Source organism: Schizosaccharomyces osmophilus, chromosome 2 (assembly GCF_027921745.1).
Source record: "Schizosaccharomyces osmophilus chromosome 2, complete sequence".
In the NCBI taxonomy this organism is placed as follows: domain Eukaryota; kingdom Fungi; phylum Ascomycota; class Schizosaccharomycetes; order Schizosaccharomycetales; family Schizosaccharomycetaceae; genus Schizosaccharomyces; species Schizosaccharomyces osmophilus.
In genome coordinates, this window is record NC_079239.1 from 2840121 (window position 1) to 2868093 (window position 27973).

General features: G+C 36.5%; 7 protein-coding genes across 7 annotated transcripts; 2 read left to right on the forward strand and 5 right to left on the reverse strand.

The window, feature by feature from the left end:
* Positions 1-133: 133 nt before the first annotated feature.
* Positions 134-757, reverse strand: SOMG_03789 (Schizosaccharomyces specific protein; the record flags this gene model as incomplete). The annotated part of the gene is made up of 1 exon (XM_056182576.1): positions 134-757. The coding sequence occupies one exon, from the start codon at positions 755-757 to the stop codon at positions 134-136; it is 624 nt and encodes a 207-aa protein (XP_056037601.1).
* A 546-nt stretch (positions 758-1303) lies between these two features.
* On the reverse strand, positions 1304-2260 carry mmd1 (deoxyhypusine hydroxylase; the record flags this gene model as incomplete). Its single annotated transcript, XM_056182577.1, has 1 exon — positions 1304-2260. The coding sequence occupies one exon, from the start codon at positions 2258-2260 to the stop codon at positions 1304-1306; it is 957 nt and encodes a 318-aa protein (XP_056037487.1).
* Positions 2261-3243: 983 nt separating this feature from the next.
* On the forward strand, positions 3244-13240 carry dhc1 (dynein heavy chain, minus-end directed microtubule motor Dhc1; the record flags this gene model as incomplete). Its single annotated transcript, XM_056182578.1, has 2 exons — positions 3244-13067; positions 13195-13240. 2 exons carry the CDS (start codon positions 3244-3246, stop codon positions 13238-13240), a joined length of 9870 nt encoding a protein of 3289 aa, XP_056037488.1.
* Positions 13241-17027: 3787 nt separating this feature from the next.
* hca4 (ATP-dependent RNA helicase Hca4) lies at positions 17028-18325 on the reverse strand (the record flags this gene model as incomplete). The annotated part of the gene is made up of 2 exons (XM_056182579.1): positions 17028-17035; positions 17065-18325. The coding sequence occupies 2 exons, from the start codon at positions 18323-18325 to the stop codon at positions 17028-17030; spliced, it is 1269 nt and encodes a 422-aa protein (XP_056037489.1).
* An 856-nt stretch (positions 18326-19181) lies between these two features.
* On the forward strand, positions 19182-20884 carry cca1 (CTP 3'-tRNA nucleotidyltransferase Cca1; the record flags this gene model as incomplete). Its single annotated transcript, XM_056182580.1, has 3 exons — positions 19182-20016; positions 20063-20682; positions 20729-20884. The coding sequence occupies 3 exons, from the start codon at positions 19182-19184 to the stop codon at positions 20882-20884; spliced, it is 1611 nt and encodes a 536-aa protein (XP_056038171.1).
* A 70-nt stretch (positions 20885-20954) lies between these two features.
* fig4 (inositol polyphosphate phosphatase Fig4) lies at positions 20955-23643 on the reverse strand (the record flags this gene model as incomplete). The annotated part of the gene is made up of 5 exons (XM_056182581.1): positions 20955-22302; positions 22350-22866; positions 22908-23134; positions 23183-23541; positions 23584-23643. 5 exons carry the CDS (start codon positions 23641-23643, stop codon positions 20955-20957), a joined length of 2511 nt encoding a protein of 836 aa, XP_056037483.1.
* A 718-nt stretch (positions 23644-24361) lies between these two features.
* SOMG_03795 (meiotically up-regulated 24 protein) lies at positions 24362-27175 on the reverse strand (the record flags this gene model as incomplete). The annotated part of the gene is made up of 1 exon (XM_056182582.1): positions 24362-27175. One exon carries the CDS (start codon positions 27173-27175, stop codon positions 24362-24364), a length of 2814 nt encoding a protein of 937 aa, XP_056038168.1.
* Positions 27176-27973: the final 798 nt, after the last annotated feature.

Genomic DNA, 27973 nt, shown 5'->3' on the forward strand with positions numbered 1-27973 from the left:
CGAAAGAATGAATCATTAATATTGAATTTTGGTGAAATTCATTAGGTCAAAATGTCTCAAGAAATCGCATGCTGTGTACATGTGTTTTTAGTTATTCTATATCTATTTAGTTATTCTATATCAATACAATAAATCATTTTCTATAGAGAATGATATTGTCAGAACCGAATGTGACAACGTTCGCACAATCATGATAAAGGGCTTCAATATTAGGAGGCTTCTGACTATGATAGGTATTGAGACACGTTAGCCAAGAGCGCTGTATATCATAAAACAAGGTTTCATAAGAAATATCTTTTGTACCACCGTTGAAAGTATCGACGATTACATCCACGGGTTCATCTGGAAGACAACGATGTCCGTTGTGATGTAAAGCTTCCAAAACATCAATGAACGCTTGCCTCAGCCGTCGTGAGCTATGAGAACGAATCACTGCACTTTTGTGAACTCCTTTCTTCCCAGCTCTAATGGATAAACGGATAGGGCTACCGCTGTAATGCAGGATAGGATATCGAAACGGCTTTGAGTTTAGTCTTTCTATAAAGGAAAATAACCAAATCCTTGGAATACAATACATAGTCATATAATTTGATCTCGCCAGCTTCCGTGTTGACCGAATAATTTGCATTTCTTCAGGACTGATCTTTAGTTTAGCCAAGTTTCCTATAGGCAAGGGGTTTGTATTTTTCCCCTTTAGATTTCGAGGCACATATTGAACCAAAGGTTTGAAAACATGGTTGACAATATGCCTAGACATGAAAAAAACGAAGGATCCGCTTGTTATGTGTGAGCAAGCATTCAAAATATTTAACCCTTTAATTTTCTTGTTCAACAATCTTCCCTTCTACTGTATTATTTTTTTGTAGAGGATTGAATTTCGGGATACGATCTACGTCGAAAAAACGAAAATTTTCCAAGTGTTGTAGCATGTATATACAATGTCAACAAGACACAGTTATGCACAATGTATGAACAGTGAAATCATATTGAGAAAGATTTTAGTATTAAAAGCTTGTTAACTCCAATTTCATTCTCTAATTACCACTGAAGAGTAGGAAATTGTACTTTTTAAACCAAATTAAGTAGTGAAATCCATGAAGTTGATTAATAGGAGAAAATTAAGTTTCAATAGAATTAAAGAACGATTTTATTTTTTCCTTTACCAAAAAAAAAGAAACTAAAAGTACTGAAAAAAAAATCAAGAAGACTACCACAAATGTGAAAGTAAAGTTTAAGAACGCATTGACTGTTTCAATACTTTCCTTTCGAGGTATATAGGTATTAATTTGAAAATTAACAAGGATTATGAAGGAATTTTAGGGATATAAGCATATTCCAAATCATTAGATTGTTCATGCTTCATCATATCAAGGGCGACAGCGCAGGATTCAGCGACAACACGGACATCATCCTTGGAAAACTTTTCCAAAACAGGAAGACATTCTTCAGTAGCAATTCCACCCAATGCCTCCGCAGCCTCGTGTCGAACCATGTCCACTTCTTGAGTGTTTTCCAAAACCTCAATGAGAGCAGGAACAGAATGAGGATGCACCATTTGACCAAAGACGAAAGCAATCTCATGACGGAACAAATCAGAAGGATCTTCAAATCCTTTGACTAAAGCACCAATGGCTTCCTTAGTACCAATGTTGCGCAAACGAAACATGACACGGTAACGATGAAACAAAGGGAGATCTTGGTCAACCAACTCGGATTTTAACTTCTCAATCTCCTTGTTCACATCATTAATAGTGTCAGGCATAGGAGGAGCAGGATCCACGATATTGTCGTACATGCTTGGAGTAATTTTTTCATTGTTTTTGTCGAGACCATTCTTCCATTGAATGCGAGCAATAGCCAATTCACAAGTTTCCCGAATAGGAGCCAAAGGATCGTTTTTGTAATAGGTTTCCAATACTGGCAAACTCTTAGTAAAGCCAAGAGCACCCAATGCTTCAGCAGCTTCATGACGAACCATGACTTGCTGGTGAGGATCTTCGACAATTTTTGTCAAAGGCTCTATCGCATATTCCAAGCCGGATTGTCCCAAAACATAAGCCATTTCATGCTTCAGTAATTCGGATTCATCACCGAAAGCGTTATACACGGCATCAATAGCGCGTTTGTCTCCTTTTTGGGACAAAGCATTCAAACTGAACAAAGCACGATAGCGAAAAGGTAACTCGCTTTTTCCATCCTTGTTGACAAGAACACGTTCAAGCTCATCGATCACTTTTTGATCTACTGCATGAGACGACATTGTATAAAACTTCACGCACGAAATTGGATTTTTTTCTTGTTAGATATAAGTATATTTCCAGTCTATAACCAACCTAAAACCCTGAAATAAATAAATCAAAGAAGCGCTTCTTCCGAAAAATTTTTCAATTCTATATTCTGAACCGAAACAATTAAATGCACAATTCTTTTCCCTTTAAGAAATTTTTTATTTTATTATATTTTGGAATTTTTGGGATTTTTGGAAGTAATTTTTCAACCAAGCACTTTTGTGAGGTCGTGTTGGAAAGACAAGTGCATTTCTACAGTGACTTTGAAATTAATACCCGTACCTAACCTCTTTCTTCCAATGAATCAAAGTATAAATAAAACCACGCCATCTTGTGACAGATGAAGAGATAATAATTTTTACTGGAAATGGGAATATCGCAGGGAATTCCAAGACTTTTCGAATGGCCAGTTTCTTCTAATAGGATCGTATAGAGAAATTTGGCTACAGTTTTTGGACTTACAAGCTTCTTTATTGTATATATTCAAATGTTAATTATTGCTGCCTAGTTTTTGCTTTGAAACGAAATTACAGGGACAATTTTGATGGTATACGAGAAACGAAGTGGGAAAGGATTTTAACTCTTGCGGTGAAGAATTTTTTCCTTATAATTATTATCAATTCGGAAATGGAATTGGTAATGGACTTGTGATACCGTAGTAACTAGTTTTTGGATGTGAATTATATCAACCCATTGTCTCTTTCATCATGTCTGTGTACATTCTATGAACAAAATTTTAAAAAAAGCATTGAACTATGGATGCTTTTTTGTTTTATATGATTTCCCTTTCATTGGTTTGGCTTTCTTTGTCTTTGGTTTCTTTGTTCATCCTTTCTGGTATTATGGACTGGCTCTTTTTCTATATAGGTGTTTTCATGGTCTATTGCCAGCGATATTTGCATTCATTTCTCATTTTCTTTCTTTTTGTTGAAATATTTATATTTTCATTTTTGTTATGACAATTCCCTTAGAACGAACGTCCATAGCCAGCTCAAATCTAGACATATCTACCACAAGGACTGGTGCTCATAATATTCTGGACTATCTGAAACAAGCTATTAGTATTACATGTTCAATAGATCAAGAAGTAACGTTTGCTGAAATCTCGAAATGTGAAGAGTTTACAGATGCTTTTGCTTGTTTTCTGCAAGATTCAGACCAACTGTATCTGTACTTATTTGGTGTTTTAAGCTCATCACCTTCGGAAGCTGGCTTGCATGATCTAAAAATCGACAACTGGATCTTTCATATTGACTACAACTATACGGTGAAATCAGATTCTGATGTTGTTCTCGTTTTTCTCAAGCAAACAAAATATATGGATCTCACGGCTCATCTACAAAAGCAGTTGGTTTTTGCTCACCTGCCTTTATCTGCTCGCCATAATGACAATCCTTTTAATTCCTCTATTAACACCGTTCATAGTTACGTGAAATATGTTTTAGAGCCGTTTTTTGTCAATTGTGCCAAAGAGACGCCTGAAAAAACAACCAATACTTTACCAAATTATAATTTACAATTAAGTAACACAAAGAAGGTTTTTACTGAGCTTGAACTCTCCCTTGCCAACCTTCAAACTGATCGCTCAGTTCCCCATGTGATACTATACATACATCCTGTTATAAAGGAAGCTATCCATCAGTCCGAAATTGAAGATGCAGATCTCTCTGTCCATTGCATTTCTTCCGATACTTTATCAAACCCAAAATTTTTGAATTCGTTAAACGTAACCGTTCATTCTTGGATCAACAACATAAACCAACTTGTAGAGACTTCTCAAACGAAAGAACAAGGGTCAACCTCACAGGAAATTAGGTTTTGGCATTCGTTGTGTCTATCATATAACGAAGTATATAAACAATTGACGGGCCTACCGGTCAAGTTCACCTTGGAGGTATTGAATTTTGCTAAGCGTTTCCATACAACTGCTTCTTTTTTGAACAACACTAACTTACGCGCACAATCGGACACAGCAAACAGAGTTGCCAGTTTTTTGGTAGATATTCCTTTATCCTCGATTCAAGGCGCATCTTCTCTGGATTCTCTTCATACAGCCATAATGTCAGTACATACTTATTTCATGAAACGATGGAAAAGTTCGTCTTATCCATTGTCGCGCACTATCACTTTTTTGAACTGCCTTGCTGATGATTTTGGTTCGAAGCTTACAGAAATACTAGACTCTGACTATTTGTTGGCTATGTCTTTTACAGACTTTCAGCACAATTTATCTATTGCTTTGAATGTGTTGACGACGTGGGACTCTAATAACAAGGAATTTTTACTATTAGTAAAACATACCCTCTCTAAGCGGAAAGAAGCTTACGGAGCTATCTGCTTGAACGAAAAACCAAAGTTTTTGTCGAAACGACTACTGTCCATGCTACTTGTAAGAGAAACCCATGAAAGTTTAACGGTTACGCTTTCATCTCTTTCATCTTCCGATCAAGATGGTGTAGAGCTTTTCGAAACTGTTTCTGACTCTCAGTTTTCTTCGTCTCTAGATTTATTCCGAAATGTCGATGTTCTGGATATCACTGAAGATGGAAGAAGGAAGTGGAATCTGCAAGAGTCAAAATTCGGTGATGTACTTTCACAATTTGACAGTCAATTTATATTTTTTATAAAGGAAAAATTTAGGTCTTGTGAAAATACTACCCACTTGATTTCAACGTTTTTAAAGTATAACACTTTGCTAATGCGTCCGAAGATAAGAAATGCAGTTCGGGAATATCATTTGCAGCTTATAAACGGTGTAAGCCATGATGTGGTCACCTTAAAGTCTCGTTTTACCGACGTTACTTCCGACTTGGAACTCTTCGCTATGCACCAACTTCGCGATATTCCTCCCGTTTCAGGTGCTATCATGTGGTCTAGCCAGGTAACTCGAAGATTACAGAAATACTCTACTCAACTTGATATAATTTTGGGTAATGATTTGGCGACCTACAATGAAGGAACAAAGCTAAAATCAGAAGCTCAATCACTGCAGAAAAGGCTTAATCCTCTTGTCATTTATAAAAACTGGTTAAATAGTTTGTCCTTAGATGTGTTTGATTTTACTACTCCTATCTTTAAAATTATTCCCGTAACGGAACTGAATTGTTTGGAGATTTCGGTTACTCTGGACTCACAGCTAATGATGTTAATAAAGGAGTTCAGGACTCTTTCATCAATGGGGTATGAAGTTCCCGAGCGTTTCTCAAAAATAATATCTAATTCCCAAAAACTACAGTCCATTGCTGCTAATCTCTCGAGCTCAGCCAAACTCTATAATCAGTCAGCTAAGGTTGTTGAAACTTCATCGGTTCAAAAGTACCTGCTTACCGAGGTAGAAAACAAAATTCAGAGTCATATATCTGAAAATTTGTTTTTAACATGGGAAGACTTTTTAAACGATCAGACTCGACAAAGTGAAAAAGAATCGGGAAACAATTGTACAGATATTTCTGGTCCGCATGCATTTATTTATCAATTAAATTCCCTAATCAACATATATTGCTCTAAATATGAATCGGTTGTGCGTACTTGTTCCGAAATAGATAGCAACTTAATACGGCTCGAAAATGATGAGTATGTGTATGAATCTTTCCTTGGTTTATTAAAGGAAATTCAAGTGATAGTTGATCGTTTATATGTTGATGGATATTCTAACCTTCATAAGGTTGTGCTAATTATTAACGAAAGGATCCAGAATATTTTAATTATAAAATTAAAAAGGATATTTGATAATCTTTCCCTGTTACTAAAAACAACTGATGATAACCACATCACTAACTTAGTTACTTCAAGTCTTTCAATGAAAAGATTGTTAGATAAAAGTTTGATTTTGCAGCCGATTTCTTTGACATCGAAAAATGGTGCTATATTACTTGAGCCTTCCCTTCAAGGTATATTAACTTCGATATTTGACATGATAAATTACCTCTTTTCATCAGTTAAAAACCTTCCTGCTATCTATTTACGTGGTTATCCTACCAGTGGAGGGGTGTCTGAGTCAAAATCCGCAATTTTTATAAAAACTCTACAAGCTTTGGATGCTGAAGTGGTGAATTTATTGAATGTATGCTCAAATGCGCTTGTTGATATTAAGAGGTACATTACTCCTTTAGAACGATATCAAGTTTTTGATACTCGACTTTTGGATAAGTTCTCGACTGTCTCTTTACAGCAGAATGATTTTTTTCAGCTCATTCAATATCTTGCATACACGAAAAGGACCCTCAGTGAAATAGATGATGAGGTTAGATTTGGGTTATTTAAAGTAGACCTTGTGCCATTTAGAAGCCGCACGACTTACTCTCTTTCTAAATGGATGGAGTTCTACTTTGAGCTATTTTCACAAGAATTATTTGATTCTGTACAAAATTTCCGACAGAGTCTTTCTCACTATAAGGATTCGTTACGTAGTATTAAATTAGGTGATTGGAAATCAGTCAAAGAAGCAAATGAGTCTGCCTCGAACTTGGAAATTTCTTTGAATTTTAAGAAGACGGCGCTAACACTGTTAGAACTAGTGAGGTCGACTGAAAATATTTTCAAAGACACAAATTATCGTCTTTGTAGTGGTTGGACTCCTTATGAGCTAATGTTACATGAAATAGATCCTTATTTTATTGCATTGGATGAAGTAAATGTTTATTATACTAAAAATAAAAGCAAGTTGATTGAATTTACTCAAAACTCAAGTGGTGATCTAAGAATCAAATTGGCTTTGTTCTTCTCCAATTGGGATTTAGAGAAAACTCGTTTGCATGAACTTGACCTCGAAACGTTTTCAGCTGTTCTGGAAAACTATTCAAAGGATTTTAATTTTATAATCGAGCTCTTGGGGGACCAATGCCAACTAGAAAAATCGCTAAGGATTCCTACCAGTGAATTTAGCGATACTTCTAAATGTTTTAACGAAATTCTCTCATATAAAGAATTGTTATTTCTTATTTCGGAAAATGTAAAAGTTTTGCAAGTATACGAGGAAACTCCCTGGTTGCTTTTAGATTGTCAAGTTTTCGAGAAAGAACTGACCGATCAAACGAAGGAACTGGATAAATGTCCGTCGAATATAAAATCTTTGGTGCCTTATGCTAAACTTAATACAAAAATAGCCGAAATTTTATACGTTATGCCTTTGCTACGTGAATTGAAAAGTAGTCATGTCGAGAAAAAACATTGGCAAAGGTTATTATCAGCTATAGGAATCGTACAAAACAATTCTTGTGAGAGTTGGAAATTAAAGGATGTATTGGGACTCAAGTTGGCCTCACATTTCTCTTTGGTTAAGGACGTGATAAAGGAAGCTTCCGAAGAAGCAACTATTCGGAATTTATTGCAATCAATCTGCATGAGCTCTGAAAGTTATGAATTTCAATTTCTCCTTTACGATAACAGAACATACCTATTGAAAGATAGCGATAAACTATTATCCGACTGCGAAGAATGGATTGATCAGCTGAGCTCTATTAAATTATCTGAAAGTTATAGTCAGGTAAAAGGTTTAACTGATGATTTAACTGACAAACTAATTGACTTGCTTGATTTCCTTAATATTTGGGTGGACGTCCAGCAACATTGGACGTATTTGGACGGCGTTTTTTCGAAAAACAAGGTATTCCAGTCTTTATTACCTCAAGCTGCTGTTGCTTATTTTAGGTCAACAAAGTCTTATACTCAAGGGATCAACTTACTTCTTTCTTCAAAGGGAATTGAAGGATTTCATAAGCTGCAATCACCAAAAGACTTCGCTGATACTTTACTTCGTTCCTTAATTGATATCAAAAAATTGTTGATAGAATACTTTGAAAGTGAAAGATTAAAATTCCCTCGTTTATTTTTCTTAGGTGATGAAGACTTATTGGAGCTTGTCTGTCATATCAACGATGAAGCTATTATGGACAAGCATATTGGTACTTTGTTCCCTGGGATAAAAAGGCTCATCATCAGTCAAGAGGATGATACCATTGAAAAACTTGTTACAGATGAACATTTAAGCTTAGTACTTTCTTCACCAATTAGAATAAAACAAGAATCCGGCTGCTTCGAGTGGGTCAGCTTTATTGAAAAAGATATCAGGAGCGTGCTTCTAAAAACTTTCGGTGTAGCATATTCTAATTTTAACAAAGATTATGATATTAACAATTTAAATGCTTGGTTCCCTGTCTGGTTGAAGTCATTTCCCAGCCAAATATTGCTACTTTGCTTTCGTTGTTATGCAAGTCATGCCTTAAAGGAAGGAATCAAAGAGAAGGAACTCACTTGCTTTGATAGTTTGTTAAAACAAGGGATTGAATGGCTAAGTAAGTACGCAATTGATGAAGAAAATGTGATTTTGCGGAAAAAAGTTTTATTGTTCATCAACGAAAAACTACATTATAGGTCCTTAGTAAAAACGCTTATTGACAATAACTATAATGATTATTACTGGTTCCGTGAAATTAAATGTTCTTACCAAATTGACGAACGTGGTAAGCCTTCTATCAATGTTGAAATGTTTTCGGTTACTTGTCCTTACACGTTTCATTATGTGCAAATTGAGAGTCCTTTCGTTTATACAGAACTAACAAGGGAATGTTTCTCAACTTTGATACATGCCATTCAGTTGGGCTTCGGGGGTGCTCCATCTGGACCTGCAGGAACAGGAAAAACCGAAACAGTAAAGGCACTTGGTGCTTATTTGGGGCGATATGTTTTTGTATTTAACTGTGATGATTCTTTCAATTATAAGGTAATTCGCCGAATACTAACTGGTTTATGCCAGCTGGGTGTCTATGCTTGTTTTGATGAGTTTAACCGATTGAATCCTGGAACGCTGAGCTCCGTATCCCAAGATATTCAACTAATACAAACGAATTGTAAGAGGGGATCTAAAGCTTTACTACCAATCAATGGCCAATTGATTGAAGCTGACCGAAGCTTTTGTATCTTCATTACGTTAAATCCTAGCTACCAAGGTCGTTCAGAGCTACCATGCAACTTGAAGCGTCTTTTTCGTACTGTTTGGATGGAAACTCCTGATGCTCTCCAAATCTGTCAAGTACTTCTTTATAGTAATGGCTTTAAAAACTCATCGGACCTTGCAAATATATTAACCTCTTTCTTCAAAGATTGTGCTAAACAATTTTCCCAAGTGTCATACTATGATTTTGGACTTCGAACTATACGTGCCATCATTAAAGTATCATGTAATTTTCGCCGTAGTAATTTATTGGAATACGCAAATTTTGGCGACCTTGGATTTATTTATCGAGCAATTCAGACTGTTGTTTTACCAAGGCTTAGTGTTAATGACGCAAAAGTTTTTGAAGGTCTGAGACAAAAATATTTCAGCACTATCAACACACAAAATAGCGAGTTAACCACTATCATTGGATCACTTGAAGCGGCCTTGAAAGATTCCAAGTCAATTAATAACCTCACGTACCTTACTCAAAAAGTACTTCAACTTCATCAGCTTTCCGAAGTTTACAGTGGAATCATTATATATGGTTCAAGCGGTTCAGGTAAAACTAATGTTTGGAAAAGTCTTTTGGATGCTTATAATAGACTACAAATGAATACCGAACACCATGTTATTTCTCCCAAATCTATTGACAAAGAGTCCCTTTTTGGGACCTTGGACTTGACAACTCACGAATGGGCGGATGGTATATTCACACAGATACTACGTTCAGCTATAGGTTCCAGGAGCCAACACTGGATTATTTTTGATGACGATATTACGCCTGATTGGGTTGAAGCAATGAACAGCTTGTTGGATGACAACCGCTTTTTAACATTACCTGACGGCCAAAGAATTCCCCTTTCTGATAGTGTTAGGATTCTTTTTGAAGTTGACAGTATCCAGTCAGCAACAATGGCAACCATCAGTAGATGTGGTATTGTGTATGTTGATGACGAACCTATCACCAACAATGTTTATATTGAGCCGTTGTTGGGTGAAATAACTTCTGATCAAGGAAACTCGGAAAAGAGAAGTGTGATATGTGAAACTGTAATTGAGATTGTTTCCGAGTTACCTATAGACGAACTTTATGAATTTGCCAATAGTTTGTCCCATGTTATGGAATTAGAAAGGTCACGATTTAAAGAAACTCTTTTGTTATATTTTAAGAAGGAAATTATGAATTCGTCCAGGTTTATTGAGTTTAATTGCTCCTTCAACAAAGCAACCCTGACAGCTTACATGAGAAAGAAATTATTACTTTCAATAGCTTGGGCATGTATCGGTGATTCCGATTTAGATTCTCATCGTAAGTTTACAGACTGGATAAAGGAAAACTATGATTTGGGGACTGGTATTTCTAATACAAGTGAAATGATTTTGGATTTGGACGTTGATGCCGAAACTCAGAACTGGTTAGGTATCAATGAAACTCTTGAGTTTGAAAAGAATAATGATGCTCCAGATTTAGGCGCAGTGATAAGGACTACTGAAGTAATTCGCTATGACAAGTTGATTAACGACCTCTTATTAATGAACGGTTGCCTAATTTTTTGCGGACCTCCCGGTTCAGGTAAGAGTATGACAATGCTTCATTTTTTGAACGATAATGACAATATTGACGTTGCCGTGATGAACTTTTCAGCGTCTACTTCTGCTTATGCTATTATTCGCTTCTTGGAAAGAAATACTATCTATAGCATACGTGCTAATTCATCTTACGTTGCCCCAAAAAACAATAAAACACTAGCTGTGTTCTTTGACGAAATCAATTTACCCAAACCAAGCCAGAACGGTGGAAATGACGCTTTATGCTTTCTTAGATGCGTTTTGCACCACAAAGGTTTCTGGCATCCCAGATTTAAGAAGTGGATAAACATGAAAAGAATTCTTATTTTCGGTGCCTGTAACCCCCCTACTGATTATGGAAGGTCTTCCTTGTCATCCCGTATTCTCAGAAGCTCAGTAGTTATACAATACGGATATCCAGGTTTCGATTCACTCACTAAGATTTACAAACCCATATGTGATAGAATTCTGAGCTTTGTGGAGTATAATCATTCCAGCTCATTAAATGAGAGATTTCTTAATTGCAGTGTGAAGGTTTATGAAAAAATCAAACATACATTTTCTTCAAAGGAATATATTATCCACACCTATACACCTAGAGAACTAACGAAATGGTTTGATTGTTTACGAAACATGGTGGAATCAATGAATCAAATTACTTCCGAGCAGTTACTTCAAATATGGTACCATGAAGCTTGCCGTGTGTTCATGGATAGATTAAACCATACGGACTTTCAACTTGGTGAATCTATTTTACAGAACTTTTTATATACAGAATATGAAGGAGTGAACTTTAAGGAGTTCACTAACTACTTTACATGTAATTTATTATGTGAAAATTACAGCATAGTTACTTTAAACACTGTGAAGTCGCATCTGCAAGGATTTATCGAAAACTTTAGAATTGCTTGCCCAAATTCCCTTTTTTTGCCTACAGAAAAAGGTTGTCTTGATGCTATCCGGATCAGCCGTGTTTTTGCACATACCAATAGCCATGCAGTAATTTATGGAGAATATGGATCGAATCAGAAAAGTGTATTAGAACTTGTGAGCTGGAAGCTTGGCTATAAATTGTTAGTTTTCGATCCTTGTTTACAGCCAGAGTTCCCAGACTTAATGGAAGAATTAAAAACTATAGTCAAACTTGTCGTTGCTGACGATAATAAACTTTGTCTTGCGATCGATCACTTTCAATGCGTTAATTCGGACGTATTTGAGGTTATGAACAATTTGCTTACTGGCTCTGATATAAGCTGCCTGTTTACAGATGAAGAATGGGGAAATCTTAAAAAGAGCGTAATGCTCCGCCATCTATGTAAATCTGACAGTGAGGTCGTTGAAAAGGTACAGAGTTTGATTTGCCAAAACCTTCATGTGTTTTTTATCGTGTATACATCAGGTTACAAAGGTTTAAATGTTTTATCACCTGCCCTAATAAACCGATGTACTACCATTTATTTTCAACCACCTGATAAACTGACCGTTCAGGAGCTGTTTAGCAACGAGCTTTCCAAATTTCCAGACTTATGTGACGAGTTATATGGAGGATGTCTGGTGAAAGAACATTTACCGAACTTGGTGAGCGTAATGTCTAGTTTGCACATGCATATGAAAGCTTACTATGAAAAAAGAAAATTTAGCTTGACTATGAGTCCAAATCTTTTATCCGATTTTATCCTGTTATATGTAAAACTCTTTAGAAATCTTCGAAGTCGTCTATTCAATGAGAAGGATCATGTCGATATTGGACTAAATAAGCTTAAAGAAACAGCACAACAGATTCTAGTTCTCAAAACTATGCTATACGAGCAGGAATCTGTGCTTAATGAAAAAACAGATCATGCAAACTCTAGGCTACATAACCTAATGAATGCCAAACAAGAAGTTGAAGTAAGACAAAAGGAGGTTTTGGAATTAGAACGCAATTTGAGAGGCCAAAATGAAGAAATTGAATCGAAAACTTCGTTGGTTTTGAAAGAACTCTCAGTTGTTAAACCGGCTATTGATGAAGCTAAGGCTTCCGTCAGTAACATTAAGAAGAGTCATCTATCGGAGTTACGAAGTCTTTCTCACCCGCCCAATGTAGTCAAGCTAACAATGGAGGCAGTATGTAAGTTACTGGGACATAAAGTTACTTCTTGGAAGTCTGTACAATCTTTGTTGAAACGAGAGGATTTTATTACTAATGTCTTGACTTTTGATTCGGAAAAGCAACTAAATCCGTCCCTCAGGAAGCGTCTAGAAAGTGAATATTTTCGCAACTCAACTTTCAAGTATGAGATTGTAAATAGGGCCAGCAAAGCTTGTGGTCCTTTGTTTCTTTGGATTAGATCTCACTGTAACTATTCGAAAGTCTTGCAAAAAGTAAGTCCGTTGAATGATAATGTCTCGCAGTTAAAGGCAGAAGGAGAGGAAATGCGGCGCAAAGTTTCAGACGTCAAGTTGATTTCTGAGGAACTGGACAAAGAATTGATGGGGATGCAAGAAAATTACGCTACTTTGATAACTGAAGTGCACACGTTGAAGCTCGAGCTTGCTAACATCCAAGATAAGTTAAAGAGAAGCTTAAAGATTATGGATGATATGTCCACAGAAAAGGCTTACTGGGAGATTTTTATGAATTCTTTCGAGGAAAAATTATCTGAACTGAGTGGCCATAGTGTTTTGGTTGCCTTTTTGCTAAATTATGCTGGTTTATTGGATCCTATTGAGCGCGAAACTGTTGTCCAACATGTGTCTTCCGTTTTGGTCCAAGAGGGTCACATTCATAAAAAGCAGAATATAGCGCACTTCTTGCAGGAACTTTTAAATGATGTGTTGAACGAGACAAAACTTCCTTTCACAGACGATTACTTCATGACAAATATGGCAATAATAAATGAATGTGTGAGACCGGCATTAGTAATTGATCCCTCTTTTTATGCGTTTGAACCACTAAAAGCTCTCTTTGGAAATTCTACGATTTGCTTAAGCTTGATAAGCAAAACTTTCAAGAGTCAATTGAAAGCGGCTTTGAAATTAGGAAAGACTATATTAATAAAGGATGTGGAAAATTGGTGTCCCTTGTTGGATATGCTTATATCTCCAGTACTTTACTCGGGATCAGGGAAAGTGTCAATCAAAGTTTCGAAGGATGTATTTGAAATATCTGTTCCTCTCAAGATAATCATTTATTCTAACACATTTAATGATTCTTTTATGTCGTACAAGATTAGCAGTTTTACGACTATCATCAATTTTACTCCGACCTCTTCGGGTTTGAGTAGAGAATTTTTAAACTCGTTGATTACCATTGAAAATAGTGATCTAATTCAAAGCAAACGCTTTACTAGGGAACGGTTGGTACAAATTAAGTCAGAACTATTTTGTCAGCAAAAAAATCTTCTCACAATTCTATCAACTCAAAACATTGACATTTTAGCAAATGATGATGTTTTGCTTATTTTAAATTCTATACGAGCTTCAATTGTGGAAAAGGAAAATTTGGACCTAGAAAGGATGTCACTTGAAAAAAGTATTTCGGATATGAGTTCTCATTTTAGTAGGAACATCGATTTGTTTACTTTTCTGATACTCGTTTTTAAAGTGATGAGTAAAAGAAATTCTCGATATGACACATCAATGAAGTTTTTTGCTTCATTATTTAATCAGCTACTGTTTCAAGTTAATTCATCATATGAGAATACAGTAAAGCCGAAAGAATTGTTTAATCTTACCATGAAGGTAATGGTGGAAGTTTGTTGTTTATCAGTTCTTCCAGAAGATCGATCATTATTTGCTCTCTTGATCTCGGCTTGCCTTTTTTACGAAGAATCTGAATTAGTTTGGAAATCAATAGATGTAGACCCTAGCTCTATTATGGATCAGTTTGACTTCCGAAAATCGTTTGTTTGCCAGCCAGGAATGTCAAATACTGTGCGAATATTCTACGAAAAATTGGAAAAGTCAGACATTTCTGAAATGGATTATAATTCATTCGTTGTATGGTTCTCAGAATCTGTTCTGGGTATTAATGTAACGAATATACCGACTAAGTTGGATACTATTATATCCGAAGGTATCAGCTGCGATACACCTTTAATTCTTATTCCGTTAAATGGAATAGATATAAAGCAGTATATGGAACAATGCTTAGCGGAACGAAAAGTCGATTGTATTACGATACCAATGGGCTCACTAGACTCTGAAGAATTTGCCGACGTTACGTTAAGGAAAGCAGAACATGAACCTTGTTGGGTTTTCTTAGAAAACATTCACCTTTCTCAGAGCTGGCTAGAAAGTCTGTCATCTAAGCTTAAAGCAGACTTACATCCTGAATTTAGAATGGTATGCACTTCGGATATCTCATTTAAATTTCCTACTTGGTTATCATCAAATTTTCGCTACCTATATTTTGACTTGAAATCAAGTTTTAAGGAAGTACTGATACGAAATTTGAAATTTGTTTTTACGACTGAGTTAGGCATACCACTAGAATATGGTATAATATGTTTCCTTATAGCCTGGGTCCACACAGTTGTCTTTGAAACGTTGTGCATAGTTGAAGCTAATGGGGAAAATCGTACAGATTTGAACGACGTTGATTTGTTCACGGCAATGAATGCTCTGTCAGCGTGTGCTAGACTGACCTCAAACCAAAACAAGGGCGATGATTTTCAAAACTTCCCTTGGGAAATGTTCCAGGAGTTGGTAATAAATGTCGCTTATGCTCCTAAGGTGTCAAGTCATAACGAGCTCTCCGTCCTGAACAATATGCTCCAATATTTTATAAAACAACTAAGAGAAGGTAAATTACTGAATCTTTCTTTAAGTTCAAGTCAAATGTTGAACCCTCCTCTTGCATACACTCTTACTTCATGTGAAGATTTCGCCAAAGGTTTACCCGACAACATACCTTCAGTATGGCTTGGCATGGAAAGCACGCTGAAACCGAATGCCCATCTTATAAATTCCAAAGGGGTTGTGAAAGATCTATCAAACTTACTTAAAGAATTGAATTCCTGAAACATCAAATCCATCTAAAGGTTATTTGACGATAAAACGAACTAATTTACTTCTTCAATCCCCCAAGCTATTAATTAGACATAAGAATATTGCATTAATATATATTTATCTAAAACCCTTTAAACCATTGTATGTCCAAAATTAAAAGTAAACCAAAAAAAAATTTAGTTCCTCTTCATAATTATTTTTATTTTTATTTTCAAATGTTAAGCGCCTAGAATAACCAAAACATAATTTACAGAAATAATACACTTGATGAGTCTCTTTTATCCAATTAGTTTTAAGCAGATCCCATAAGTCGAAGAGCCAATGCTTCTTGGTCTTCAAGAGTAGTAGGTTGTTCAACTTCAATAACATTATTTGGCTCTTCCTCGTGATCGCTGTCCTCAAACCATTTCTTTGGTCGCTTTTCACTAACGGTTTCATCGGCATCTTCGTCAGCGACTTGGACCACAGCCTCATTTTCGTCACCCGAAGAGAAATCACCTTCCTCAGCACGACGTTCGAGCTCTTGGCGTCTTCTTTTCTTTTCACGACGTTTCTCCCTTACAGTTTCTTTGTCTTGTGCATCCGCCTTTTCTAATGCGTCCCTTTCAGCGGCTAAGTGTGCTTGGATCAAGTGTGAAGGATCACCAGATTTACGGAAAGTTTCCTCCGTGTTGACAGCATAAAAAGGAACGGCATTTCCTTCCTCGTCAAAGAAAACCTTATCGGGACCTCTTTTATATTTCAGCGAAGCCTTTTTAGATGCAGCCATTTTTTCTTTTCGCTTTGAATTAATAATCAGTTTGTTCTCTTCAGCTTCAGTACGCTCGTCGGGTAATTCATGATCGGCCCGTTTCACATGTAAAAAGTCTTCGTCTTCATCATCGCCTTCATCACGTTCTACAAGCTTTTGTCTATGAGGAGCCAAAATATCTTGATTTTTCCTTTCAAACACGCGATCATACTTAGTACGAACGTTCTTGGATTGGTTGGCGTCTTCGGATTCACTTTCCGATGAAGCCTCAGATGGAGATGCAGAACTCACCTTGGTCTTTTGTTCTTGTGCTGGCTCAGTCCTACCTTTTCGAGAAGCGCCGAATTTAATTTTAGGAGTACCGGGAAGACCAAGAGAGTCTGCGTAATCCTCAAATGGGAGCTTATCAAATTGGAAAACTTCCTTGTCCTTCTGCAAATATACAGATCGTAGATAAGAAATAAAATTCTTTTGTCCAAGATATTTGATATCATTTTCCTTGAAACAAAGATTTTGAAGCTGATTACGAATGCTGGTCTTTTTTCCTTCTTTGATGTTGATACGTTCTACAGAAATTTTTTTAGACTCCAATCGGTTAAGGAAAGCCTCTTCGGAAGGAAGCAGCAAGAGCAAAGCATTACCACCCCTCTGAAAGCGGGCAGTACGACCGACTCGATGAATGTAAGTATCGACATCCTCAGGAGTATCCAACTGGACAACCCAATCAACAGCCGGAAAATCAAGTCCTCTTGCGACAATATCGGTGCAAAACAAAATGGCATTTTGAGAAGAGGTAAACTTTGCAGTAACCTCGGTACGAGAAGCCTGCTTCTGCTTGCCATGCAGGTGCATCAAAGGAACACCTGGACGTAAACGACGGAATGTTTCAAAGACAAACCGTACTTGTTTACAGGACGAAAGAAAGACGATAGACTTATTCTTCAAATGAGTGCGAATAAAACCAAATAAAATGTCAAGCTTCTCAGTTAAAGGACAGAACAAGTAAAATTGGTTCAAGTTTTCAGGAGTACTGCTGCTTTCGTTTTCGTGGACAGCAATGTATTCGGCATTTTGCAAAGACAAACGAGCTAGATCACGAACGGATTTTGTCTGGGTTGCCGAAAACAAAAGCGTTTGACGCTCTTTTGGTAAGCTGGCAATAATTGCATCCAAAGTAGCCTTGAATCCCATGTCCAAAATTCTGTCGGCTTCGTCCAAAATAACCATTTGCAAGTTGGAAGTATCGAAATTGATTGCTTGATCAATATGCTGGAGAAGTCTTCCTGGAGTACAAACAAGAATGTTCATACGAGATAGACGTTCCCGCTCCTCTTTAAAATTATTACCGCCAATAATCAAACCAGCAGAAAAGGAATGAAGACGGCCTACTTTGACCAAAGTTTCAAACGTCTGAATGGCCAGCTCTCGAGTAGGAGAGATAATCAAAGCACCTAAACCATCATATTGGGTCCATTTACGACGGTACAGGTTTTCGATCAAAGGAACAAGAAATGCCAACGTTTTACCACTACCAGTTCTGGCCGCACCTAAGATATCTCTACCTTTTAAAGCTTCAGGAATTGCCTGTCGTTGGATATCCGTCAAAGTGGTGAAATGTGCATTTTTCAAAGCGCTTTTTGTGGGTTGTGTAATGGGTAAATCAAAAAACCGCGTTGCGTTCCCGGGATAATCATTTATTTGAGCATTTAGCTCTTGAATCTCCTCGTCTTCTTTCTGTCTTTTCAACTGACGAGCCTCTTTACTCCTTTCACTGTGATTTCTAGGCATTGATCCCTTCAAGTTGATTATGGTAAAAAGACACCTTTTTTCTGGGGTTTGTAAACACCTTTAGCGTTTCCTAACGCGAATAAGCGAAATATGTGGGCGAGTACCATGTGGGATATAACCACAGGACTAAACTACAATACGATCATCTACATTACAGATATATATGGACCATGTGGGGGTATGCAATTAAATGAGGACTACTAAGGGATCCTGGAGAATGTAAACAAATAAACGCGTAAACAAACAAAAATGAATTGGAAAAGTAATTGTAGAGCGAAGAAAAATGATATAAATTGTAAAACAGCTGGATTGAGTTACGAGCTTGCTTGGCTCTTTTACTTGATGAAGAAGTCTTTATCGACCAGCAGAAATATCCTTTCGATGAATCTAGAAAATCACTCCCAAACCATACATTTCTCTTTTTATCACTACTACAGGTATGAAATTTAGTGTTTAAATGATTTTGTCTTCTAATAAATAAGACAGATGGTTTGAGTTGATGCTTTGTCAATAGCAAAGAAAGAGAAAACTTTGGTGTTTTCTCGCGTTTTTAAATGTTTCCTTTCTCTTTAGATGTTTGTTTGTATATTAAAAGGCAATAAATTATAAAGTAAGAGACTTCATGATAGAATCTTTTTTTGTTTTTGTTTACATACAAATCATCCAAGGAATAGCGACTCCCACCGTTTTTCTCGTCAAATACAAATTTCTAGTCGTTTGCTACTTAAATTACCGGCTTCATTTATATATTGAAAACATTTCTATCTTTCTTTTTGTTTCGGTATATAGGGAACTAATTTTCTCCTATTCTATGAGTCTGTGTTTCGTTGTTGGAAAGCATCAGCTAGAGTAGTGAATGCTCTTGAGATTACAAACTTGCTATCGAATAACAAACCGGTGTTTCAATCAAGTCGCTTTTTTTTCTACAAAACAGTTTTTGGGGAGCAAAAGATTAATGAGCATGGCTACCAAGACAAATCCAATAGCGCTAAACAAAAGTGAACAACAGCTCACAGACCTCTTCATAGAAGTTTCAAATACCATAGGACAAGAATCAGAACAGAAACCAGAACTTCGGTTTGCAGGAGGATGGGTGCGTGATAAACTTCTTGGAATTGAAAGTCATGACATTGATGTAGCAGTGGATTGTATGCCGGGATATGATTTTGCTAAGCACCTGCAAAAATACATGCAGAGTAAGCATCCAGAATACAAAACTCGTATTGTCAAAATTGATGCCAATCCTGAAAAATCCAAGCACCTAGAAACTGCAACAGCCAAAATTTTCGGCAAGGACATTGACTTTGTCAATTTGCGACCTCATACCTTTTCCAATTCTCATTTACACTTGGATAGCTCAATATTCGGAACACCTTTAGAAGATGCTTTACGACGTGACGCTACAATAAATGCATTATTTTATAATCTACGTACAAAACAAGTTGAAGATTATACAGAAAACGGTTTGTCAGATTTGGAAAACAAAGTCATACGTACACCGCTCCCAGCTGATGAAACATTTTCTGATGATCCTTTAAGAGCCGTTCGCTGTATCCGATTTGCCTCTAAGTTTGACTTTGAAATCCATCCAGACACGTTTCTCGCTTTAAAAAATTTTACCTTACATGATCGGCTTCGCTCCAGTATAAGTCGTGAACGTATTGGTGTGGAAATCGATAAAATTCTATCCCGTAAGTCTTCTAGTCAAGGCTACTTTTACTAACAGTACTCTTTCAGATTGTGACACAAGTCGTGCATTCCGTATCATTCATGATTCTGGCTTGTTTGCTCCTATATTTGGTCCTCTTTTAGGACACTATAATAATATCGTTTCAAAAAATTTGGACTCCCTTAGCCTTATACCAAAAGCCATCGACCTGTTTGACCTATTGCGCAATGAAGTACCTACCTTCAAATATATTTCAAGATCAGCAGAATACATTTTTTGGGTTGCTATGGCCGTGCTTCCTTGGCATAACTGGACATATGTTGATAAATCCAAGGAACGATCACTGGCTCCTATTCTCGTGAGAGACAGTCTCAAATACAGCAAGCCCGTTATAACACAAGTAGAGGGCTTATATACATTTTACCCTGCTGTTATGGAAAAAGTAAATGTTTTGTCCTCGAAGGTCGCGCTACCTCGATTGGAATATGGTAAACTTGTACGTGAATTGGGACAATACTGGAAAGATATTGTCAATTGGGCCTTCTTTATGAACTTGCTTAAGAAAGGATCTTTTACTGAAGAAGTGGACCAAGAGGTCAACAAGGTTCTTCCTTACTTTGTTTCTCTCATCAAGAATATAGAGGATCATGACTTGGTTGAAGCTTACAGCATTCAACCTGCTTTAAATGTATGTAGTTACAGAGAGAAATACTGTATTACTAACTATTGTACAGGGAAAAGAATTAAGTTCGCTTTTAAATATGAAGCCCGGTCCCCACTTAAAACAAATGCTGGAAGAGTCTGTGGAATGGAAGTTGGAATTTCCTGACGGAAAAAAAGAAGATTATATAAGTTTCGTAAAAGACAAGTATAGAAAAGACACCTTCTGATTAAAAGAAAACTATTAGCGAGTATGTCATATAATAAATAAAGGTTCATTGAGCATTCTAATAAAAATCTTTAAGCAGCTTTATAGTCAGCAATCCAGGCACTGTAAAATGCGATTTGTTCGGTGTAGTCGCCTTTTGAAAGCGTATCTTCATCGTCTTCCATATGGGCCGTATTAACGAAATCTTGATAAATCGTGAAATCTTTCTCTTTAACTTCTTTCAAATTATCTAAAACATTAGTGTAATTCATATAAGCTGCTCGGTCTTGAGTGTTCATAGTCTGATACTTTTCCAAAGGCTGTGTTACTATACTTCCAAATTGAAAGTGCTTCTTGTAAGCGTTCATATCAGCACTAGGTATCTTAAAATCCAAATGTTTAGCTTCCTTATTCAAAAGCTTTGAATCTTTATTTACAGAAGGGAGTTTTGCTTGTTGCTTCGGCTTGTGTTCCTGTAATTTATCTTCACTATTAAATAGCCATTTGTATAAAGAAACTCTTTTAAATTTTTCCCCTTCTTCATCTTCGTTCGAATCAGAAGACGGTTTTTCATATTTAAAATCAAGCTTTTGATCCGTCCGCGGAATAAAAGGGTTGAATGATGGTGATTCAATTCCAATACCAGTATAGGAAACAGGCAATAGAGACTTTCTTAGAAGTGGTAATAAGCTCAAAGGAGCAAAATTTAAAGTAGAGATCATATTTTGAAGTAACACATCCGATAGCGATGAAAATCGATTACAGGTATACAGCTCTTCAAAATAATACTCTGGTAACTCTGGCCGCTTGCGTTGGATGTTATCACTGTAAAAGCTTTTGAGTCTCAAAGAAGAATTCAAATATAATGGAGTCCACCAATATCGATAATCTCGTCTGACCAATAACCCATTCTTAAATTTCTCAGTAAAGTTACTTATCCTAGTTTTTCCAACAATAACATCCTTATCTAAAACGGTATAATTTCCTAGAAACAGATCAATGGCATCCTGTCTTTGATAATCCACGAAAGAGTTGCTATAAAAACGCTTGACACTTTCAATAAGGTCTCTCGACGTGCTAGACCACTGATTGTTTTTTCTGTAAGTGTCTAATGTATTTACCAATAATGATCCTCCATATTGCAAAGCGATTGTATCTCCATGCCCATGATACATTTCTGCAAGTAAACGCACAGCGTCAGATTCGTAAACAAGTTCTGGGGTATCCAAAACACCAAGATATTGTAGCTGATAAGCCAATGCACATTTTCCGAAAACAAACTGGGCTGCATTAGTGCGATCCAAACAGTCTACGCAGTTCGTTCTCAATATGCCTTGCTGAAATGCTCCTCGGAAAAATCGATTAGACGTACAGAATAGTCCTGTTTTATTAATAATATCATAAGCCATTGTTTCGAGTGTTTTAGTTACTGGAGTTTTCCTAAAACAGTTAGCTACTAACCGTTCATCCATGGCTCGTATACTTGCCTTTTAGAAGCTGCAGACATGTCCCAGCCAATGTACTGTATTTTCTTTGAAGGATCAAGAAATTGATTGAGGTAATTAATAGCCCACTCAAATTCATTAAGTAACAAAGATTCTCGTTTCACTTTTTCGTTGGATTTTACGAGATTGAGAACAATACAAGGAGCCCCATAATGACCAAAAAGACGGTCGAAATGAAGAGCCGCTGCTGAGTAAAAGGGATCATTTACCGTAATACCAATTGGTGGTTTAGGGGTGATATTGCTGAACTCTTGCGACCATCGTAGCGGAATGCTTCCTCTATGCTGCACATAGCTAGTGTAACAAGGTATGCCTGGAGCACTGGATGACACTGGAAAGGAAGATACGGAACCATCAAATACAATTTGTTCTGTTTCAACTTCATTTGCAACATAACCATCATCCCTTATCCCTCGCCTTAAAAAACGAGCACCAGCAAAATGACGGGATCTGCGAGCTATTAAAGTAACGATTATTGGTTTTCCATAAACAGAAAGCTCTAAAAACAATTGTTAGTGTAATTATTTATCAGAAACTTACTAGCTTGATCGACGAAACCGTGGATTAATGGAATGCACCACGGAGAGTCAACGCCTACGGTTTCCAAAATAGGCTGAAGCATCGACCAATTCCAAACGAACATATCGCGTACTTGGTGCTTTGGAATAGGATGAGTAAAACTGTACTGCACTGTTTGTGAAAGATCATAACTGTAGCTATAGTAGAACGTTCTCGCAAGATCAACTTTTTCAATACTCGAGAGGCATCTATAGAACCCGTGTTAGAACTCATTTTTTCATTTCATGTTATCATACTTCCGTTCAGTATAGCTTTGATTTCGTCTGTTCGGATATAGCTCGATAAATCGAGTATTATCCACGTGATATATGCTATGTCCACCGACTACAGCAACTGTTTTCCTGGCTATACATAAATATAAATAGTAACTCGATGTAAAGCGAGTTAAGCCCAAAATAGCATAAGCATTGAGGATGAATGTTATTTTCCCTTCTGAGCCATTGCCTTCTTCATTCCTGAAGAATTCTGAGAGTTCATTTTTGTCGAATGTTCCATTTACATTTTCGATAGAAATATTGGTCTCAAATTCAGATGGATTTATCTTTAGTACTCGAAAGGACAATGCTGTAGCATTTTCCCCAACAATTAAGTAAGTCTATCAGTTAGAAAAACTCTTCTTTTTTTATCTTTTCCTTACTTTTTTAAATTTATATAAAGCATACTTTACCAATGGTTCATCTTGAGTAGTCGCCGGCATCCAAGTACTAGGGTTATGATGAATTCGTTAATGGTAGCTAACCAGAGTCGCGAATTAAAAGTTAGTCTTGATTTGTACAGTTTTAGCGGTATATATGATAATTTATTATAGAAATAATTTCAATATAGAACGATAAACTCTTTTAAAGTTGAAACAACCACATACTATCACAAGCAACATCGTAACTCTGAATGAAATCTTCATGGAAACTTTCGTCGCGGCTTACTATGATTTCATGGATTTATCACAAACCACGCTTCAATTGCATTCTCTTGTACTTTAATTCGTCTGATTTTTTAAGGATAGGACTTTTTTTTTTGAAATTATTTTTTACTCATTTTTCAATGTAAATAAATAAATAATTATTTACCATTTTAGGTCACAATGTCATGCAGCGAAACTACAATTTTCAGTTATCAACTTCAAGTAGCATGTACCTTAATTTTCAATAGTTCAATTCCGTTGTTAGTTGTTAGTTGTTAATTGTTTTTGTTTTTCTTTTTCTTTTTAAAAAAAAAAAAAAAAAAAAAAAAAACAACACATGTATGTTCAATGGATATCTAGTAGTTTTACGCTCATTAAAAAAAAAAAAACCATAAATTGAATATTTAAAAAATTTCTAAGGATTTTATTGGTAACAGACGTATATAGGATAAACAAACTTTGACGATAAAAATTGAAATGAAAGCGAATTTTAATAACAAAATTTAGAGATGAATCATGCCTTAGTGGAGATGATGGCACAGTTTGTTGGACGAAAATCGGTGCCTTTTGTTTGTAAAGGAGAGTTAAAATCATGAATTGGAAAACAGGAGGAAAGTGATTGAAGCGCTGGAATAGAAAATCCTTTAGTGAATTTATTATTTTTTTCTCCTTGAAGGGAAGAATGTTTGTCATAACGGCTGTTTAGAAGGTCGTGCCGATCTTCCTGAGTAAAATCAATGGTAGCATTTTGAAAGATTGAATGTGATTGCAGATTTTCCATAACTTCCATTGCAGAATAAATATTGTTGTATGTAATGGATCCAGAATTTGTCTTCTTGGAGAAATGAAAGCTTTCAATATCACCAAATTTCTTGAAAATTGATACTAGTTCGCATCGCGGAATCGACAAGCGATTCGTTTCAAAGGAAATGCTTCTACGTGCTCCTTTGGAAATTGCATATAACAGCTTGTCAGTAAAAGGATTGTCAGACTTGGCCCATTCGAGTCTTACTGGGCGACCATGTAAGTAAGCTGGCTGTTTTTGATGAGCATCCAAGAAAATCTTTGCATCATAAGACTCAAGAAAAGTGACAAAACATATTTTTTTCTTTGAAAAATGGCGAACTTCTTCAATAGGAAATCCTTGAAACAATTTGCTGATCTCGAATTGTTTTGTTGCTTTATGGATTTTGCTTAAGAAAAGCGTTCGGTTTTTATAACAAGGATCAAGATCAAGGGCAAGGTAGTTATCGGTGGAAGGTTTGGACATGATATCCAAGGCAGTAAATTCGGAAAAGTCGGCGAAAGATTTCATAGGAGTGTCAAGAGGCGAGCCAACAAGCGTAGGAGAAGTAAGCACTGAGGAGTTTTTTGAAGATGACAGCTCGGTTGTCAACCTTGGAAGATATCTAAAATCATTTATGGAATCTTCATCACTATGTTTTGCTGGGAGAGGAGTAGGAGAATCGGTATTGTAGAAACATTCAAATGTACTAGGACTTTGATTTGTAATGTCGTTTTCAAAATGTGTCTTTATTGGTGTATATGTGTCAATTGGGGAAGAGGAAACACTTGAAAAACCGTTCTCTGTAGTTTTTCTAGAATTCTCATTTGAAAAAGAAAATTCCTCACAGGAGGAATTGGAGTTTGATGTCGCAGTAGAGTCTTTTGGTAGATTGTCCTTGTCTTCATTGCTTATAGCTTTGTCTTTGTCTTGGGTTATGCAATTCATGTTAACATCCGGTTCTGGATTCGCAGAAAATCCCTCATTTGCTTGATCATAATCTGTGGAGTTTGTAATATTCTGATTATTTGAATTAGGGGAAATGCCATCTTGCGGACACTCGATATCATTAAGTAGGTGAAGGGAAGCATATTTATCTCCATTACCAATACCAACTGGAGAATTTATAGGGCTGGTCAATTTGTTAGTTGGTTCAATAAATTTCGACTTGTGCGAATGAGAAGCGAAGGAGGAGGAATTAGTGACATTTTGTAAGGCAGCAGTCTTGGAATGACGGCCAGGAACGGATATGGAAATGTTTTGCTCTGAGGAAAGAGTTTTAGAATCTTTTTGATGTGAACTTTCGAGATCAGGGAATAATTCATTGCTCAGTTCTTTAAGACTGGTGTGGTCTTTTGAGTGAAATTTTTTGGATTCGGTCATAGGAGCAGAATCTGCATCGGTAACATTATCAGGCTGTGAGCACTGTTTATTATTGGTCGTATCAGTAGTGACATTGTTTTCTGAGAGAACATTTTTAGACAAGGAAGGAGGGCTATTTGCATTGGATTTGTGTTCAAGTTGGGTAACAGGGTTGTGCACAGTAGACTTCTTAAAAGAGTTGGTATAACGGTTTTGAATAGAAGATTCTTTTAACATATTCTTATTAGAAACACCTTCAGGTTTCATGAACGCTGAGCTAGGAACCGTTTTTTCGACGTGGAAATCAAGAGCGTAGTAACGATCGCATCGTTCATAGAAACAGCAGGATTTCAAATTTCTGTAATATGGATGGGATTGAAGAGAATCAATGCAGTGAAGAGCATCTGTAATGCTCAAATAATGGACGTAAATAGAGTCGGTATTCTTGCAAACCGAAATAAGCTCGGCTTTACCGAGAGAGCATACATGTTGAAAAAAAGCTGCTTCATCAAAATTAGAAGGAAGGCCGGTAATTTGAACGTTTCTGCTAACAAAATCTTGTTGGCATGCTTCCATAATAGATGGTTCCAATGGCATTATATCAATGGTGGAGACAATGAGTCGCTGGTTCTTAAAAGTAAAATCGGTATGACGAACAGCGTTATAAAAGTCAAAGGCATCAGCAGCAGAAAGAAAATTAAGGAAAAGTTGATTTCTCTCATATATTGGGACAACACGCTCTAGTGTTCCAAAGCGTCCAAGATTCATAAATTCGGAGATATTGTAGTAAGCGGGCATATTGTGGATAAGGACAGCACGGTAGTCCCAGTAACCATAAGGTAGGACTTGGAAATTTCCAAGTTCTTCTCCGTTAGTCTTGTTTGTATCAGTAACAGGTCGAGGATGAGGAGGCCGTTGAGTAATGTTGCCCATACGAAAATTGGCTAGAATACCAGCTTGCTCGGTAGTACCTTTTTGGTAAGGGAAGGCCTTTGGTAAAGCGTAAGGAAGGTTCCTATTGTTTTGATTCATATGCGCTTGCATAGCTCCCATTGGAATATTTGTAAAGACAGAAGGCAAGAGAGGGTTGCGATAAGTCATTGGAGAAAAGACATGGCCAATTGCAGGATGGTTCGTAAGAACTTTATTAGAGGCTGAAAGTGTTTGAGAAGATTGTTGCATATTGGAAAGAGCAAAGAAATTGATACAAATAAAGTCGATAGAAAATCTTTAGGATCAAAAATGTGATTGACAAAATAAGAAAGGAAGATTAGTTTCCTGGTGTTATCGGTAAGATAGTTGAAAAGTAAAAGTGTAAACAGTGACAAAAAGGAAACTGTTGTACTAAAAAACAAAGAAAGCTTGGTAAACTAGAGATCAATGGCTTGAAGATGGTAGAAAAGTATCAGAAAATCTGCGTATATATGCTTTAAAAAAAAGGAATGAGTCACTGTTTTGTAATTCAGAGAAACACATAAACCTTCCGATCTTTGTTTATTTACTTGCATAAAGTTTCGTTTATGAGACAATGATGTCGTATTTTTCATAATTTGCGACGTAAACGAAGATAATAGACTCGTCTAGGCCGCATTTTCTCCACATTTTTTCTGACAAAAGGGAAAGTAAATAAAAACGCAAATCAAAAAGAGCCAATACTAACGTAGGAAGGCTTAAGTTTCCCCCGTTCCTTTCAATTAGGTTTTTGTTTACAAACAAAGGCTCAATTTTATTAGAGGATGTTTTCCCACGTAAGAGATTTGAACCAATAAACTGATATTTTTCAGCCTCTCCCCGCTTTCCCCAGCTTTCTCCGCTTTTGGAATGAAATTTCCCCTTAACAAAGTGGGGATGTTGTGACTACATTGACTGTGCCCCATCATCTCCCCTAAAGAGAGAGAGGGGGAACAACTCGTTAAGATTGAACAATTTGACGCTTTTCTTACCGAAAGTTGACGAACGCATAGTAGATTCCGGGGCTGT